Source organism: Uloborus diversus, chromosome 2 (genome assembly GCF_026930045.1).
Source record: "Uloborus diversus isolate 005 chromosome 2, Udiv.v.3.1, whole genome shotgun sequence".
Lineage (NCBI taxonomy): Eukaryota > Metazoa > Arthropoda > Arachnida > Araneae > Uloboridae > Uloborus > Uloborus diversus.
In genome coordinates this window covers 213,375,386-213,395,848 of record NC_072732.1, presented here as the reverse complement: position 1 = coordinate 213,395,848, position 20,463 = coordinate 213,375,386, and the positions used below count along the sequence as shown (strand labels likewise).

The 20,463-nt window shown below is 31.1% G+C and overlaps 1 protein-coding gene across 5 annotated transcripts in view; it reads left to right on the top strand.

Moving 5' to 3' along the window:
• Nucleotides 1–20,463, top strand: part of LOC129216267 (polypyrimidine tract-binding protein 1-like) — a 128,606-nt gene that overhangs the window by 91,621 nt on the left and 16,522 nt on the right. For 3 of the 5 annotated variants that reach the window (XM_054850468.1, XM_054850470.1, XM_054850472.1), the window contains 8 exons: nucleotides 4,745–4,894; nucleotides 5,793–5,936; nucleotides 7,490–7,541; nucleotides 8,250–8,308; nucleotides 8,391–8,565; nucleotides 9,972–10,055; nucleotides 16,307–16,458; nucleotides 18,858–18,891. In XM_054850468.1, the coding sequence (XP_054706443.1) occupies nucleotides 4,745–4,894; nucleotides 5,793–5,936; nucleotides 7,490–7,541; nucleotides 8,250–8,308; nucleotides 8,391–8,565; nucleotides 9,972–10,055; nucleotides 16,307–16,458; nucleotides 18,858–18,891 (850 nt within the window). The remainder of the gene's footprint in view (nucleotides 1–4,744; nucleotides 4,895–5,792; nucleotides 5,937–7,489; nucleotides 7,542–8,249; nucleotides 8,309–8,390; nucleotides 8,566–9,971; nucleotides 10,056–16,306; nucleotides 16,459–18,857; nucleotides 18,892–20,463) is intronic. The other 2 variants (XM_054850469.1, XM_054850471.1) reach the window with 2 other exon arrangements.

Sequence of the window (20,463 nt, the reverse complement as noted above, 5' to 3'; positions counted from 1 at the left end):
ATCGCCCGTTCTTTTTTTCCAATGTGAGTGCCCTATCTCAAGAAGTAATGCTACGTTCTGGTTGAAATTTGGAATATATGTGAATCCATATGTAAACAGGCTTTGGTTCAATTTTGACGCCAATCGCTCCAAGAGGTGTTGATTTTTTTTTTTTTTTTTTTTGCGAATAAAAATATTTTTATTAATGCAACAATAAGAAAGATAAATCGTAATAGATTGTCGTCTGCGTATTTCTCGTGATTTTAATTGTATGGAAATGATCGGAAATATTATCTCAATGATTTAAAATGTTTAACTGTTGCCATCTTATGTTTGTTAACAAATAAAATATTTGTAATTAATTCAAGCAAGGCTTTTAAAATAACTTTCAATTTTCGCTCTTTGCTTTGCTTTTGCAATAATGCAGACATTGGGATGGTCGTCAAGTTTTTTCATGTGTAATTTTGTTTTTGTTGGGAATATTGCTTCCTCGTCAAGCATGGGGAGGGATCAGAAAAAAAAGAAAAATATAGAAGAACGTTTCGTGATGGCCACAACATACTAGTTAACATTTTGTTTTTATATTGTTTTTACTTAAAAATCAGATTTTAAAAGTTTTCCATTACGTTAAAAGATACTGTACACCCAAATACGCGGCCTTAACCTGACTTTCCCGTATTACTATTTCGCTTCAGATTGACGTCATTACTTCTCCTTCAACCGCTGCAGCATGGAAATTCTTAAAAAAGAGGTTTGGGGGAGGAGTTATGACGTCGAATCGCGGAGCAGGGTGCTACCGATATTTCTCGGAATTTCAGCCTCACGTTTGCAGTAACGAATGAACTTTTCTATCTCGGATCTCGATAACTAGAATATTCCTTTATCTCAAACTTTTCATTGGATCCCAAGCTCTTGAGACTGTTGTGGAAACTTCCCATAACTCGGAACGTTTTAGCCGGTCCCTTGGGATTTAGAGTTGTTGTGCGTTTGACTGTAATAGTAACGCTGCTATGAACCACCTCTTTTGCAAATGAATTCGGAAGTAATCTCGTGGCGCATGCGCCATTTTTTTTTTTTTTTACAGGCGCATATGTTTGTAAATTTTATGCCCTTGAAAAACCTTGAAAAGTTCCTGAAAAAAGAAAAAGAAGAAAAAAAAAAAGAGTTCCTTTTCCAAGTGCTTGAAAGCCTTGTAAAAGTATGAAAAGTTTCTTCATTGCTTGATCTCTTTCAAAAATCATTACAAGCAATCTAAAACATGCTTTAGATTGCTTGTAATTCTTTTAAAAATATTTCATCAGTGCAATTTTCTGAACATATGTTCGATATGCAGTATCGTGAAAAATTGCTTTCGTGTTTGAGGTTTCAATCCTTTTAGAATCTTGTAAATATTTTGATGTTTTTTACAATCGGAAGTTATTTTGACATGTGCTACCTTAGATTAGCTTATTTTTCGTTTAATTTCAATTATTAACGAAAGAATTAGTTTGGAAACCATGACAACATTTAACTTACTCGGACTTCGCGGAAAACTACTTTTCGCGTTTGAAATTTCAATCCTTTTGCATCTTGAAAATATTTTATTGTTTTTGACAGTAGAAAGTTATTTTGACCTAAACTACTTTAGATTAGCTTATTTTTCGTTTAATTTCAATAATTAACGAAGTAATTATTTTGGAAACCATGGCAACATTGAACTTACTCTGACTTCGCGGAAAATGAATTTTAGCATTTGAAATTTCAATCTTTTTGCATCATGAAAATATTAAAATATTTTGCCCAATCGAATGTTATTTTCCCAATGCTACCTTAGATTAGCATGTTTTATGTTTAATTTAGTAGAAAATAAATACATTTATTTTATGGGAAATATGCCAAAATTGAACTTGGTTCCTGAAAATTTGCTTATCTGAACTTTCAATCGTTTTGCATCTAATAAATATTTTTATATTTTTGGCAATTTGAAGTTGTTTTGACATGCTACATTAGATAACTCGATTTTAATCTTCATTAAAATAACTAAAAAATTAATAACTTTTTGTTTTTAATTCAAATTTCTAGTTTTGCAAACATAATTTTAATTATTAATAGCTTATTTTCGGTTATTACTGTTTTTTATAGGGGGAGGGAGGGATATTAAATGTAAACAGTTGAGTGCATAACATTTTAACTTAGTGTTTGTATTTGAAACAAAGTTGAATTATAAAATTTTATAAAGTTGAATTTATGTACATCATTTTATTGTCATCATGCCTGCTAAAGAGGGGTATTAGCCCCCCCCCCATAAAAGTTCAAAGCACTCATGGCCTTGCAATCATGGAGTTTTTTTTTTAAATCTAAGCTTTATGATTCTTGAAAATATACTTTGAATATGAAAATTGCAAAACTAAGCCTCATGTGATCTGCTTCTCTTTGTGATTAAGCATTTCAGACATTTTTAGGAAAACTTTCAATACAGTAGATCTTTTATCAAAGTGTATCTCTTGTAGAAAAAGCAGTTTATTTTCCTATACTTTTTATAGTACTTTCTGTTATTAATATGTTAGCATTAAATGAAATCTGCATGTAATATTTATAGTGCGAATTTAGGGTAGTACCTTGAAAAATATTTTTTTACTCTTGAAAAGTGCTTAATTTTTTTTTTCTCCCTAAAGGGTTTGAACTGTGATAAGAGATTAAATTTAAAATTCAAATATAAAATGATTTTGTTATAAACTTAGTTGTAGCTTTGTTGAAAATAAAAACAATATTTTTTAGGTTTCAGTGTGAGTCATGAGGAAGTGCAAATTTCTCAGCAAATAGTTCGATGAAACTGATGAAAATGGGAACAAAATTAGAAACTGGAGAAAACAAGAGAATATTGTTTTTTTGTTTGGTGTATGATAACGCTATTAAGAAGTATTACAAGACAGAAAAACATAAAAATAATTTTAAGCTTCATCTATCCTTCAGTGAGACTACCAGCATCCCTGGTTCAAGTCAAAATGTATCATTATGCCTATTTAAGTGCTGAACTAAGTGCCCCCCCCCCTCCCATCCAAACATTTGTGTAAATAATTTTATTCAATGGATGAAAAGATCAGTTTCACAGGTGATAAAGGAATTGTATCATTATTATAGTTAATTAACAAATTATCTTCATGAATTTAGCCCCAGCTGGCAACTAATTTGCCTTTTGGTGCTTCCCTGGGTTTAACTATGAGTGGTCCTCCCAAGGTCCTCTTTTTGATTGAAAATGGTCCTCTTTTACTCTTTTCTAAAGCTAAAATGTGTTGGGAGCCCTGCAATCTCCATTAATTGTTTTTTAACTTCTGCTCATTTTAGGTGCATAATACAGTGCAGTACGTTTAATATGAAATAAACGATAAACCTGTAAAACCGGTTTATAGGGAGTGCTCTTCTTTTGACACAGAAAAATATTTTTGTCCCCTCAGTTCAAGGTTTCTCACTGCCTAAAGATGTTTCAGAATGAATTTTCTTAGAGGGATCCTACACTTAATGGCTGTGTTGCCCAGTGGCAAAGATTTGTAGCTGTCTGTGACAAGCTTTTAGAACTTCATAATCTGTCTGCAAAATTTGCACCTAGTTTCAATTAAAAAAATTAAAAATTAAAAACATAATTTATTTGAAACATGGCAGGAGGTGACCCCCCCCCCCCCCAAAAAAAAAACAGAGCACCTCCCTAAGTGGCATCACTCTTTGGGAGAGGGGATCCCCCTTAAGTATTAATGCCTACACCATTCTTCATTATGCTTAATTATGCTATAAATGTTAATTCGGAATTCCGTGCGCACATACTTAAAATAATTGAAACAAAAAAAATAATCAAAATAAAATTCAGGCAGTGGTTCGGCATTTAACTCTCTGAAACTCTTAAAACTCTCAGTATTTCGTTTAAAACTTTTAAATTTCGTGATTTTAATAAATTCATAAGAATATTTTATTTGTTTACCTCTTAACAAAGCATACTAAACACCAAAAATTCAAAAAACCCGATTTTCATAACGGATGCAAAGAGATCGCTATTTTCAAAGTGAAGGCTCCAAAAGTATTAAAAAGGGTTCATAAATGAAATTAATTTTTTGAAATTATTTTAGAATTTTTAAATTATTTGCATTTTAGAGGCCTATGATAAACATATCATGAATATCTATTGATATTGTGGAAAGCAAAACTAAACTTAAGCCATCTATTCAGCATTTACATTTTTAACTCATAAACAAAAACAGAATTTCATTTTAAAATCTTTAAATGATGGTTTTAATAGACTTTGCATTTATTTGCCTCTACATAAAGCGAAGTTAGCTTGGGAAAGAAAAGGACTCAAAATTCAATTCTCATATTGAATGCAAACAGATTACATTTTTCAAAATGGAGGCTTAAAAGTGTTAAAGCGGTAAATAATAAAGTTTATTAATGTAAGCAATTTTAGAATTGCCACCTAACATCTATCTTTTTGCAGACAACCTTTTTTTTTTTACCGCAGACAGAACAGTCCATGATAAAGTTTCGTTGTCTGCGACAATGTTCCGGTGTTATGGTGTTTCTGCCACTGGGTTGTGTTGTCATGAAAAACCATCACCCTGAAAGCAGTACTATGGTCTCCCTCTTCCAATTCATGCATTTTGTGTTTCATATAAATGGGGAGACATTTACTGTAGTAATTTATTTTTATTTTGTTTTCATTTATTTGCATGTGAAATAAATATAAAGGGGACACAAATATATGCATTGATTTATTGTAATGTAAATATTTTATTTGTAGGCATTTTTAGAAATGGCAGATGAAACATGTGCCACATCCATGGTCAACTACTATGCAAATTCTGGAGCCCCGTTTGTCCGTGGGCGTAATGTCTATGTCCAATTTTCCAACCACAAAGAACTAAAGACAGACAACTCACACCCAACTGGAGTAAGTGTTAAGTTACAATGAAACATTTTTAGAATGATAGAATAAGACTATTTAATTTAGCAACATAAAAATGACGAATTAAATATACAAATAAGCGTTAAAATAGCAAATTCATACGTTAGTGCTTGTGATTTTCCGGGCTATTTCTTTGCCCCTTTACTTTTTACTTTAAAAAAAATCAATATTTGTTTAATGTTATTTAAACCGCTTAACTCATTGGCCTGTGTCTGACACTTGTGAAAGTTACTGGCAAATTTGCCCATGCCCATGTCTCAAACAGACATCTTGTATTTTATTTGTATTGCTCATTAGATATCAGTGTTAATAAAAATTGATTGGCAATTATTATTGACTTAAGTTACTTTTCTATACATGTCTTGTGCGCAAAACATGTTGAAGGTTGATTATCTATCAATTTGCTAGGAACTTTGTTTTAAGCTTTTTTTTTTTTTTTTAATTCTAAATGAACATGTAATGAAATTGTTTACATGCTTGCACTCAGTGATGTTCCCATCAAAAGTTCTGAGGGTATACTCCCAGTAATCAGCTATGCACAATATGTGTATGCAATCATATACATAATATGTCATAATATGAAAATTTTTTAAACTTTTGGGTATATGTTAAATTTTAAAAAATGTTTGAGAGTATACGGCGTTTATGGAGTATACCCTATGGGAACACCACTGCTTGCACTTTGTTTGTTACCCCACCACATACTTCAGCCCCCCCCCCCCATTCCCTCCAGTTGAAATTGTAAAAAAAAAAAACCTTTTGAGCAAAATTGAAGAAGTATGTGGAATAGTTTGTGGTTATTTTTAAATTGTAAATAATAGTGGCAATATTAAACTTGCATTATTGTATAAAGTTATTGAAATGTATGTTTTATCTCCCCTAGAATGTCACAACACAAGCGGCCTTACAAGCTGCGCATGCTTTAGCGAATCACACATCATCAGAAACTCAAGGTGGACCAAATACTGTACTCAGGGTTATAGTCGAAAACCAATTGTATCCAGTTACTTTAGAAATCCTATATCAGGTAGTGCACAGCCTTTTTAGGTAGTATTTTGTATTGCTTGTGATTTTGTTAAAGCGAAATATTTTCATCTTTCTCTTCTAAAAATCATGTATTCATGCATTTACATGCAGAAAAGGGAGTGATTTAAAATTTAAAAAAAAAATTTTAACATGAGCAGGGTTCGCCGATATATATCAATCGATATATATCCAGTATTTATTTTGAAAATATCATATTTTGATATTTTCAATATTTATTCTTCAACTACGGTATTTTCAATTTAAAAATTATTATTAATTATAGTAATATTGTTTATTATTGAAAATAACCAAAAAATTATGTACTATATTTTTGTGATATATTAATACATCATTAAGATTGCAAAGTAATATAATATTCCTTTTTATTTTATATTCATAAAAATAATAGTAATGTAACAATTTTAATTCATATTAAAAGTGCCTAATTAAATATTAAACATTGTTCAGAAAAAAAAGAAAATATCTTATGACTGCAGGGACTAAATGCGTATTTTTTATTTCTGAGTCATATAACTAAAAGTAGTTACCAGAAGAAACATGAATAAAACAGCTTATGCTATATTAACTCCATTAAAATTGTTAAAAATGTAAAATGAAATATTAGATAAAAGTAATGAAAGCAACCTTAATTTTAAATCAACACATTGTAATAATGATATAGGACTAACTATTTTGCCGACTTTAGTTTGTGCTGATTGAAAATATTGGATATATATATATATATATATATATATATATATATATATATATATATAAATAGGATATTTTCGAAAATATCATATTTTCTAACCCTGATTATGAGAAAAATGGTCAAATTCACCTTCAATGTTTGTTTTCCATGTATTCCATTTTAGTTGGAGCATTAAGAAAAAATGTTTATTTATTTTTAATGCAGTTTTGCTCAATAAAATGTACTGTCTTCTGGTAAGGAAGGAATAAGAGTAACAGAAAATCAATAATCACTGATTTATGCTCAAGTACAGCAATGCTTTATTATTATGTAACCAAAGTCTAAAGTTAAGATTATTTTCATTGTTTGACTATCATTTAAGATAGTTGCTAGTTTGTTTTGAGTGCCTATATATTTTTAATAAAAAATATTGGAAAGAACTTCATTATTTTCTTGATCATGTTATGTTTCTACAATTTAAATGCATGCTTTGCAGATTTTTTTATTTTTCCTCTTAAAACTTCTCCTTTTGCAATCCCAAAATCATGAAATACGTTTGTACACAAGACCTAATTCAGCAGTTTGAATTGTAATGTAAAATTTTGCATTAGTTTTTCCAGAATATCCATTTTAAGTGATGCTAGAAAGAAATTTATTTCATTTACCCATTGGAATCATTTGAGAATTTGCGTAGGCATCAGACATTTAAATCTTAACTTCCGAACAACTCTGCTTTGGAACAAAGAATCATATGCTTAGTTATGTGAACGTTATTTTTTCTTGTTACATTTACTTGATGGTTAACTTTTGTACCACAACTGATGAATTTGTGTATGTTTCTAACTTTCATTTCGTACTTGTAGATATTTTCAAGAGTTGGTAGAGTTTTGAAAATTGTTACTTTTACAAAAAGCGGTAAGTCTCTGTTATTATTTTTTACAGATGGTAATATTTGATCTTTCTGGATTTTAAACTAGTTATTGTGCTATCATGAATTTGTTTTTTGCTCACTTGACCAAGGTTGATGTTGCTCTGATTATTAAGATTATCATGACAACGAGAATAAGTCTAACTCATTTGTTTAAAATTATTATTAAGAGAACAAATTTTTGTCATTCCTTCAAGGATTAACTTGAGCATATTTTACTTTTAAAGAAGGGAGGGGGAGGTGTTTTCAGGTAAAAACATCAACATAGTTGAACTAAAAAAGCAAAACTTCATCCAAATACAAATTTTCCATATTGCTGATTCCCATTATTTAAGATTGATAAGAAATAAATAATACCATAAAGGTATAACTAAATTTAATCTTTATGATAAGCGTACAGGTGAAAATTTGCCATAATAACCAGATCTTATTACCATTTCCTAAGGACCTTCCCTTTTTTTATAGATATGCCTTGTATTACTCAATCTAGAAAATCACCGGTCATAGTATGATAGGTGCGAATTTCTTTTCAATATCCATTCCGGTCCATTTGTATGAACAAGAAACTCGAGTAGGGTGGAAAAACATAATTTAAATTAAAGACTTCAAAATTCAAGTGATTTTTTGTCTTTGTGCATTCTTTTTTCCTTCAATGAACTTTTTTTTAAAGACGTTACTATCCCAATATATTTCAGGCACATTCCAGGCCTTAATACAATATCCTGATGTGATCACAGCTCAAGCTGCAAAACTGGTAAGTAACGTAATAAAATTTCCCAATGTAGATGTATGTATGCAGATTATTCAATCATAATTAAAAATCTTCTTTCTATCAGTCTTTAGACGGGCAGAATATTTACAATTCTTGCTGTACGTTAAGAGTGGAATATTCGAAACTGACCAACTTGAATGTCAAATATAACAATGATAAAAGCCGTGACTTCACGAACCCTGGCCTGCCTATTGGAGATCCTGCTTTGGATAACCTGGGATTACCAGGTAAACATTTTAGTAAGTTTTGTTTAGTCTTTTATGTTAGAACTGAGTTTAAAATTTTGTGAAGTGATTTATCTATGTACATTTTTAATCTAAATTTATTAATAGTTTGGGTCTTTTATCTTGCATTGTGATTCTTGGAAATGAAATCATAAAAATCTTACTGAGCCCGCCCTTTTTCCCCGGTATTAAGTGTGCTAAATATTATCTGTATTTTGTTACTTTTTTGTACTATTTATTGTTAATTTTGTAAATAACTTGCTTAATTGCATAGTGAAAAATCCTGACTGCTAACCATATCTTCTCATTATTAAGTTTCATGCCATTTTTCCTAAACTTGTCTAACTTTTGTGAAATAATTACTGGACAGTTCCATGGTTAATAGCCATATCAACTGTTGTGCAAAACACTTTACAAAAACTCCAAATTTATCATATAAACGGTAAGTAAAGTTAACAACCTTAAGCCAGGGCTAAAGCAGAACCACGTGCAATATACTGACAGCCCGATTATCACATCCAGAGACTGCAGTTTCATCCTTGTTATGGGCTAATCCATTTGGTATAGTAGTCGGCAACCTTGCTGAAAGCAGGTTGCTTGAATTTAGAAAGACATGGACTCCACTTCTCCATAATGCAATTGAATTTTGAAGATTTCCAGAGGCAATATTTAAATGGCTTGTTAACTGACATATTACAAAATGCTGTACAATTCTTACTGAGCCAAAAAGTTATATGTATGGCTTCTGGAAATCTTGCTTTAACATGAAGTAGTAATAGTACTGATACTTCATAAAATTTTCATGCAATGAAATAAAAGATTAACCCGTGCAAAAATAAGCGGTTGTCAGTCGCATTTTCAACCAAAAATTTTGATTTTATGCCTAGATTTCCTGCTCTAAGTGTTGAATATGATGCCTAAAGTTTTGAATTCTTGCTGAAGCTTTTCTTTCCCGACTCCGTGTGATTAAAACGCTTGATTAGGCGGAAGGATGAATTTGTAATAGTAATTTTCAAATACAATTAATTTTCACTGTGAAAAATCAATTTTTTTCAAATTTTGCAAGTATGAGATGGGCAGCGTGTTTCATAAAATTTAAAATAAAATATTTGGATGATATGAACTTTTTATTAACATGGCACTTAGGTTTTTTGTTTCGATGCCTGGAAACGTTACTAGGCTCCATCATGATGCCTGGATTTTAATTCCTATTTCTACCATTGAATCTAATATATTTGGAGTCTTAGAAGAATGTTTTGTTCTACAAGTGATGTGTCTATTGAAATGGAATTGCCCTACTGTGAAAATATCGTGTGTTAAGTTTCTAATGTTGAAGCATTTATTCTGTTTTGAGCTTTAAATGTATTATGACTGTATAAATCGCTGAGTTGTCTGACAAGGTCGATGCTTTTGTGCCTAAGGTTCAATGGGTGTTTTGGCTTCCCCCTTTGCTGCGGCCCCTGGATTAGGATCACCTTTAACAGCTTATGCTGCTGGTGCCGGAGGTAATGCATTTGCCAATTAATAATGAATGTTCTCTTCTGCTTCATTTTATCTGATCTTGCTCTTTGAATTTGAAATGCCTTGATTGTTTAACTTTCTGTTTCTGTCTTGCTTAATGCTTACTAAATTCTTTTGCAGATGTGAATAAAATGTGCTACTTTATTGTAACATATTTTTTTTTTAATTTATGGATCGCTGTGGACAGTTTTGAAGTATGTTGCTCACAAATGCTCCCACCAATTAAATTTATCCCCTCCTTCTCCTTCAAATTTTACAGATTAAACTAACATTTTACGCACTTTAGCAGTTTTTTACTCTTTAGTCGACGTTTCAGAATCCAATTGCATCCGCTCATGTAAAACTCGCCCACTTATGTTTACAATGTAATCTTGTAGCTTTGACACCCCTTATTTGTATTCAAAATTTTTTTTGAACCCTTTTTATATTTTTAAAAGTTAGTAATCATCAATATTAATTAAAAATTAGAATTTTTCAATGTTTCATGAATACTTTAGATGGAAAAATTGACTATGGATGTTTTTGCGGATTAAATACAGAAATTCTAATGCTCCAATAAAAATGTCAGAAATTAATTACAAGTTACGCAAATTCAGCATTATTTAGTACAGTGGAAAACGTTTTACCACGAAGCTGAAAGGACCGGAAATTTTTTTCATTTTAAACGAATTTCGTGTTAAAAGATTTATGTTTAAGTGCGCAGTATACAGTCCGGATCGTATTCCAGTTTGCGTAAACCGATTTTTCATGTTAAACGTTTTCGTGTTCAACGTATTTCACTGTATGTTTGTTTTTTCAGGCAATTCTTTTTCTTTTTTTTTTTAGTTTTATCGTTTTTTAATTAAAGTTGTGTGTGTTTTTTTAGTATTTCTAGATTTTTTTAAATTATCTTTTTCTTTTAAAATTAATATGAAATGATTGCCAAATTGACCACAGTTTCTTTGCTGTTGTCAAAAGTCAAGAAAAACATTTAATCCCTTAATAAAATAAGGAGAGGGAAAGAGTTAAATCGTAAGTATGAGGTAGAATTGCTTTTTCATCAACAATGTTACTTCATTCAGGTCCTATCTAGATGGTAATGTGTTTCTCCTGAAACAAATGTGAAACTAACCTGAATCTCATGTTTTCAGAAAAACCTCCTTGAGGAACTTCATAGAAAAAGGCGATATGGTATTTAGCTTCTTAAGTAAAATATTACTAACAACGTAAACTTAAAAAGGACGGTGCACCGCTTTTGTGATTGTATCTGCTAATTTCGATTGCAAAGTAATGGAAAGTTTTTTTTTTTTTTTTTTTTTTTCAAAGATAATGAGGTCGTTAGCATTACATTCATAGGAGAAAGTTCTGTTCCATAATTTTTTTTTTTTTTTTTGAGAAGGTGGTCGTTCACACTTCTATAAAGTAAGCAACATTAACATTGCTCTTAAAGAGTTTTTGTTAATTATTGGAAAGTTATACAGTTGACGCTTGACTTATGAACCTTTGAGTACCACGAAAAGTGATTGTTTCAATAAAATACATTTTGCGACTGGGGAAACTCCTGGGTTCGCCAATATATATCACGAAATATATCCGATATTTGTTTGGAAAATATCATGGTATTTTCAACATTTATTTTTCAACTATGGTATTTTCTATAAAAAAAAGTACTTTAAGCATATAGAAATATATTTTATTTATTATTAAACATAACCAACAAGTTATGTACTACATTTTTATGATACATTGATACATCATTAATATAACAATGTTATATATTCTCTTTTTACTTGTATTTTATATTAATGAGATTATCTTTATATATTATTTCTGTAGCCTGTTTTTTGTTTCTACGTGAAATCTTCCTCAATTCTTTATCAATTTCTTTGATTTACACCTTATTTTAAAGCTTATCGTGTAGACTAATGACGAAAAAGAGACCTCCGGTTTAAAAATTGTTTTTTCTGTCAAGAAACCTATTTTATAAAGAACCAGAATGAGGTTTTGATTAAATTTATAACTTTAACTTGCACTGTGACCGACAAAGCTGAATAGCTTGATCGGCAGAGTGTTCGACTGGTAACCAGGAGAATTAGTGTTCGGGCCCATACCCGAACAATCTGCATCAAAAAATTAGAGAAATATCACGCATTGCATAAACACTTAATAACAAATATGGGGGAATAGAATAAATGAGATGGAAACGCTCCTTGCTGTTATGGACACTTGATGCAACATGGAGCTAAATTGATTCTTAATTGTAAGGCTTTTTTTTTTTAAAGCTTTGGCTCCGGTAAGAGAATTAAAGCATAACGTAAGTGAAAATATAAGTATCAGGTTTAAGATTTCAAATTACAATGGAAATGTTTTTTGTTCAGAAAAAAATAATAAATCGTATATTGAAACATAGATTCTTCTAATGAGTTTTTGACTCTTTGTACAAATAGAAAAAATTACTACCTCAATTCGAAGGGTAAAATATTTTTTTTTCTTCTTTTTGCAAAAAAAACAAAAAGCCTATCACATTTTTACTACATTTGAAAAGCTACGCTTAAGAAAGAACTTAGTTCAAGTTATTTTGCATTTTAACCGTGCTGTTAAATGATGAACACGTGCTGCCATCTAAGCCATAACGGTTCAAGAAGGCTGTGATAACAAATCGTAAAAATTTTCAAAAATAAAAACACTTCTCTTCAATGTCTTATCTTATATATTATTTCTGTGGATTATTTTTCTGTCAGTATACCAGATCTTTCTTATCTCTTAGAAATGCCCCCCCCCCCCTCATTTTAAAACTTATCAGGCCGGCTAATGACGAAAAATAGACTCACGGTCTAAAACTCAAGTTTTCGGAAACGCCCCTTGCTGTTGCAAAACCTTGATACAACCTGTAGTTTTTATGCAGATTTTGTTTTTTAAATCCAAGTTCTAATACAATTTTTCAATTTTTTGCATCGCTTTTGGTATGAAAAATTAACTTGTGTGGATTTTTCTTAATAAAGCTTAAAAGCACTGGACTTAGTTGTTCGGTTACATTGATAAGTTTTTTTCGGTAGAGTGTTTGGCTACAAACTATCTGAACTTCGTACAAGCTCGGACTGTCTGACATAATAGCAAATTTACATTAATATTACGCATTACATGTACTCATAACATACAACAGATAACACAGGTAATAAAATAAATGCAATGGGAATGCTACTTGGTGTTTCGACTCTTTTATGCGGGCTACAGTTATCATTCAGATAAGTTGACTGTTAATCGAAGGGTGTTCTTCTTTTCTTTTTAAGCTTTGACTCCGTCCAGACCACTAAGCATAATGTTAGCATAAAAAAGTATTAGATTTACCTCAAGGGAATCCTTTTTGTGCAGAGAAACATTTTCATTGTATGCTGAAATGTAGATTTTTCAAATAGCAGTGTTCGACTTTTTGTACAAATAAAAATATACTACGCCTAATTGAAACTACAAGTTTCACCCAGTAAACCTTTAATTATTTATTCGAATACGATATTAAACATTAAAATTATCAACTTCATTAGTAAGAAATCATTTTCTACTTCTCTGCTTTCGGCTGAAAAAACAATGCATTTTGTCTATACGTTCGAAAAATTACACTTAAAAAATGGGCTCAGTCCAACTGGTTTTGATTTTGAATTTTAAGTGTTCGATAAAAAAAAAAAAAAAACATGAGCAGGCATTTAAGCCGAAATGGTTAAATCAGCCTGCTATGGGAAATTGTTCAATATTCAAAAATAAAAACACTTATTTTCAATTTAATTTATTATTTCTCTAGAATGTTTGTTTCAATCGCCACGTGAGATCTTCCTCATTCTTTAATCAAATTCCATTTCTTCCTCTTATTTTTTTTTCGGGTAAAAGCTTTTTTTGCTATTTTTTATTATGCATTCCTTCAATGAATAGCATTTGAAAAGGAAGGCGCAATTGGTAGGTTTGCTGGAGTGTGGTGCACAGGGCTCGAGGTTTTTGAAAAAAACAAGTAGCCAGCAGAAAATTCTGGTAGCCAGCAAAAAAAATCCCCCCCCCCTCCCCGCTTTCAAAGTCTTCAATTTTTAAGCTACATTTCTGTTACTTTAAAAAACACATGAAAATCATATACTTACAACTTGAAATGACATAAATTGGCAGGGAATTAAATGTATGAAGCAAAAAAAAGGGAGATGCGAACAAGTTTTAAGTTTCTCTTGAATTCTTCCTCCAGTCATTGGTTTGTTTGCTGCTTTTTTTGTCATATGTCCTTGTGTATGTCTTGATTTTGTGGATTTGAAAAACCATTTGTCCATAGCTCTTTGCGGGTTAAAGTCTTGAATTGAAGGACCATTCATGTGAACCATCAGAAGGTCCTTCAGTGTTGATGCTTCCATTGTGGACCGCATATCTGTTTTAATTAAGTTCATGTGACTAAAACCACGTTCACAAGATAATGTTGAAGTTGGTAGAACAGCATTGATTTCAAAGAAGTGGCTAAGATGAGGAAATCGTTTGTAATTCAAAAGTATATTTTGTTGCAACTCTTCTATTTTTAATCCTTGTCGCAACACTTTAAATTCTTACCATTCTTTAAATTCATACCATTCTTTCGTAATGAATTCAGATTTATTTCATATGGAATTCCATTGTGGGAGAAAAGATGTTTTTGGAAGTGCTTGATAAGAACTGTGATTTCTGTTTCCCCGAAATTTTCTAAATTTTCTATCGGCCAAGTAAAGGTGTCAAACACTGAGGTGCCTTTTTTCAGTTCAGTATCATCATCTACATATCGTTCCTGCAGATAAATTATTCCACCATTGATTATTTTCTTCCTATCAGTCTCAAATATTATGGTATCAACATTACTTAGTTGAATGCCTAAATAATTCCCATTCAATGTAACTGTCTTTAAAGTGATTTTCAAATGAGGCTGAAGTAGATTCTAATTCATGAAGTTCATTTAGAGAATGTTTAACATACAAATTAATTACACAAACCAGACTGGGGAGAAAAAAAAACAGCATGGGAAAAAAATAAACTAAAAAGCTGAAAACATAGTCGCCAGTTAAAAATATTTGGTCGCCAGTGGCGAACGGGCGACCGTGTATCTCGAGCCCTGGTGGTGCACAATGGCGCCAGTTCGAATCTGTGCCAATAAATAACTCTTTAATGTTTCTTTTTTTTCCCGTCAGATGCTCACATGAGCAGGACTGTATTTGCCACGACGTGTTTTTTCACATGCACAATTACTGCTTTTTCACGAGTCACTCATCTACACTTTTAATGATGTTTATGTTTGCATTGAAAACACAACATTTAAGGAGGTTTTGTTACTGATGTCTTCAAATTACATGCCTTCTCTTGTGCGCTTACTTTTTTCGGTTCTTCATAATGTTCTTTCTTTGAAATTTTTAAAGAGCGAAATTCCTTATGAAATGATTCGCACGGGTCCAATAGTTAGTAATGTATTAATTTTAATTCATGTTAAAAGTGCCTAATTAAACATTGCTCAAAAAAAAAAAAAATGTCTTATGATTGTGCACTGACAAATGTATAATATTTATTTCTAAGTTATATAACTAAAAGTAGCTAACAGAAGAAAAATGAGTAGAACAGCTAATGCTAAATTAAGTCCATTGAAATTTGTAGAAATGTAAATTGAAATATTAGATATAAATAATGAAAGAAACCTTAATTTTAAGTGTAGATATTGTAGTTATAATATGACAAAATAAAGAGTGGTTTGAGGATGCATTTACTATTTTAAAGACTCAGTTTGTGCTACTTGAAAATATTGGATAGATATCAAAATATTCTATTTGTATCAAAATATCGGATATTTTCGATAATATTATTTTCGAACCCTGGGTAAACTGTTTATGAAGCTGTGAGAAATAACAGGTTCGTAAAATCAATTGTCAACTGTATTGTATAAATATAAATAAACTTCTTTTATGTAGTGCTAAAAGGGTATACATAGATGCACATTTATATTGATTATAAAATTATTTCATTTCATTTTGGAAAAGCAATTTTGGCAGGGGTATGTATACATTATGTTCATTGTTTTTTAGTAAAAACTTTTTTACCTCAAAAAAAAAAAAAAATCTTGTATGTTAAAAGCATTCAATAATCCTCAGAATCCGATTGTGTTTTTAAATTATTGGGGAAAACAATATTACACGTCTTTTTTTGTTACATATATTTAATGTGCACTATATAACTCGTAATTTTTCTAACTTGAACATTTTTTTCTTTCCACTAGTGAGAAACGTGGTTGATCTTTCAGCGTTGCCTCTCGGAAGTTTTGCTCTGTCACCTGCAGCAACTACTGCTGCAGCTTTAGGTGTTGCTGGGCTTAGACTGCCAGCTGCACCTCTAAGCACTGTTTTGCTTGTCAGTAATCTTAATGAAGAGGTTTGTATTTCATTTTGAATTACAGAATATGTTGCACTTAATGTGACCCCATCACACAAATCTGTTTTCTAAGCACAATGTCTTGCTCGATGTATTTGAAGAATTTATTTCGTATACAATCGACTCCCGCTACAACGCAATTCGACTTACGCGAAATGGCTATAACACGATTTTTTCACGAGTAACAAATTTATAGTTAACGCAAATTCGTAGTCCACAACACGTACTGTTATAGTGCAGCATTTTATTATTACTACATACTATGCGTACCGTGTTGTTTTATTTAAGGTCTTTCCCTCCCCTTGAGCATTCATTTTGTGCATCTTAAAGTATTTCATGTTGAATAAAACAGCTTTTCTTATTTTTCAAATACAGTAAAAGTACAGTTTTTATGTAAGAAACTGTAATGTACAATTGAGGAATACTTTAAAGCAGTTTGAGGAGTGTTTATAAATGTCTAAAAGAATTTGGTATGCTTCTAAAAAACTTGCATGCTTATATTTTTTCACAACGCGAAATTTCGATTTACGCAAGGAGTCTTGGAACGCATCCCTCACATAAGTCGGGACTCGACTGTAGTTTGGTTTGTTTTCGAATAATATTGTGATCACATTTTGTGTGTCTTGAATAATGATTGTTGAATTTACAGTAATCTAAACAAAACTTGAAATCCGAAGAAGTTATGAATTAGCTGTTACACATTGGAATAAAAGCTCTTGCTCATGGAAAACATTGTTCATGTTGGGCAATTTAAAAAATATCACGCTGCCAAAAATTATTCCAATATTGGAAGCTACTGCAAATAGCTTCTCCTTTCCTAAGCAGGCAAGAGTTTTTTTGGGACCCCTTATATAGATCCAAGCGCTTCCCTCCCCCTCAGTTAAATAGCAGCATATTTTTTGCCTCCAAGACTTTAAAAAATAGATACATGCTATCCAAAATTTCAAGGTTTTGTTTTTTCTCGAAGAAGTTATCTGGTATAGAAATCATTGACATGGTCATGGCACTTTGCCTGTGACATAATGTAACTTTGATTTTTGAGAAAAAGAAAAGCTGGTTCTTAGTTTTTATATTTATCATAGACTCTTTGATTTATAAAACATATAGAGCAAAACCCCTCTAATGCGAATACTAACGTGACAAATTTTTTTGTTCGCAAAAGAGGGACGTCCGCTGGACGAGGTTTAATAATGTTATTTGCCTTGGAATCTGGGATTTAAAAGTTGTCAGCATAAGAGGGGTGTCCGTTAGGAGGGGTTTCACTGTATATTATTTTGAATTTTGGCAAGCGTTTTAGCTTCGATTCTGTTATGTTCTTGACACTTTAAATCAAATTTCTATTACCAACTACTTAAAATTTATGTTATAGTAAGGCAAATTTCCTCTATTTGTAGTTGTAATCGTATGGTTGTAGATTGCTGCCAAAACTTAGCAATTTGTTCAGAGTGGCCTAATAATCATCCTAGTAGTAATTAAAAGACTCCTTCATTTTTCATAATTATATTGACTTTCTGAATAGAATTTAACTTTTTGTAGATTATATTTGTTCATTTCAGATGTTCACTTTTAGTTTACTCTCACTTAAAACACCAATTGTTGTAGAATCAAGTAATATTATACTATAGTAATCTTTATTAATAGGCTGCATGTCAATGTGCTCCACTCGTCATTTCTACCTGTACTTGAAAGTACCATTTTTTAAGTTTTGTTATTTTTATCATTTTTTATATTTAAATCCATCCTTTAATCATGTGCATTTCCTGTTCAGTTGTAAATTATAGGAGAGAGAAAAAGGAACTAGAATTTTTTTTTTTTTACCTGCAAGTATTTTTCTTCTTGCTCAATGCTGCTTTCTACAATTCTTATACTGTATGTGAGTAGCTGTAACTTATTCTGTGCTGTGCCTTTTTAAAAGACTTGTTTTCAGCCTTTTGTTGATACCCTTTCAGCATAACTTCCAATTAATGTTTTAACATTATTTACATTTCATTTGATATGGTCAAATGCAGTTTTATCTTTGACATGAAGCACAGGTAGTACTAAATTCATTTTTTTTAAAAAATCTTGATCCTGTTTTAATTTTAAAAGTTAATAATAGAATTAATAAAAGCTTTCTTTTCTTTTCATTAAAACATAACATTTCAAAAATTAAGTTTACTCTAAATTTTCGATGCATTTCACCATGTCAGATACAGATGCTTTTTCTATTTTTGACTGTGCATATTGTTTTATTCACTAAATAATTTTATGTATCTTGGTTTTTTTCTTTCTTTTTCCTTGCCTTGGTATTTTTCCAAACCGAAAAAAAAAATCTAATGGACTTCTTTATTCGTTCGCTCGGTCACTGAATCCTTTCAACCTTCTGCTCTGCCTCACCACCTGTTGCTCTGAAAAACTAGAAGGTCACACCTGATGCTCTCTTTACCCTTTTTGGTATGTTTTACAAAGCACTCTTATAATTTTTTAATCCTTTTTTAAGGGGATGGTGGACATTATAACAAGCAAGTTCAATAACATTTGATTTTCAAACAAAGAGCTGCAGGTCATTTAAAAAATAAATTTCAAACATTTTGAGAATGTTTAACTACACCCCCCTCCCCCCAAGTCTCAATAGCTTCTATATGCAGTTACTACCTCTTAGTTTGACTCCATAATTTGCTGGAATCTCACATTTCCACGCATAAATCCGAAGTATCCACATGTCTTTGAAATCACCTTAGAACCAAATATAATGCACGCGACATTCAAATTGCTTTTTGAATCAGTTCTATTTGAAAGCAGAATTGAAGCAAGTTCTGTACAGCCTCGTTTCTCTGGGCGTACTGGAACCAAAGATAATCTGAATAAATGATAACCCAGGTAATATGGATACTAAGCGAAACACATTATTAAGTAAGCAGAATAATCTTTTATTCTATCAAAAAACAATGTAGCAAAGTACAGAGGATCATTTCTCACAAACACTTTTATCATTTACAGTTCTGCAGCAGTAGTGTTGGACTGATGTTCCAAAGTGGCCATTTGTTTTTTAAATTGCTATAATTTATTTTACCGCCTATGCAGGAACTGTACATTGAATCCAAATGAAAAACAAATAGTTGACACACTTAATAGCTTTGCAATCATAATTTATACAATTATTATTTAAGCGTTTTTATGTCCTGTAGAAATTTGATCCTGAGATCTTGATAAATGCGGTTCTACTGGTATCTCTTATTTTAATCGTGTTGACCTAAGTTATTGTAAAAGATGCTGCACTTCGTACTTTTCTAGAAAGTTTCAATTTTTTCTCCTCTCATTCATTCCTGAATGCCGTTGAATCAGTATGTTAGTTAACTGCACAGTTTCCATATTCTCACGTTTTATGAGTACATTAGAAATGATTTTGTTCACTTTGTCACTACCTAGCTTTGAAAAGGAAAAAAAAAGACTCATGACATTAGAAGAAAATAAAATTAGAAAATCAGTAAGACATGACAAAAGGATGTTGTTAATTTAAATGTACGAGTTTCAGGGAACTTAAGTATTGAAGTCAAGCTAAGCAGTAGTCATTGTATGAGCATCCTTTAAGCTGATTAATTTATGAAACTGTTCAAGTTTTATGTTTTTCCACTGCTATTGTAGCATTCTATCTCTTTTTGTAACTGTACCGTGTTCTTTTTCCGTACCCAAAACTTTTTCTACCACCCATTTTCTAAGTTATTCTTTAGCATAACTTTATCAGCATTTGCATTTATTAATTCGCTCTTTTGTTAAAATTTTATTCAACAGAGATAAAACTTGAACAGTTTTGCTCTCAACTGTCCACTTATAAATTTTATGCACCAAAACAGTAACACAATCTAATTTTTTGCTTCTTCTCATTTTTAGGTTTTTTAGTTATCCTTTTCCTCCTTAAATTTGACAGGGTTCGTACAGTACTTAATCCATTTCATGGGCTACTTGTTTCACCAATTAAAATCACTTTCAAAGCTCTTCTTTTGTAGCTGTACTAATTTTATTGGC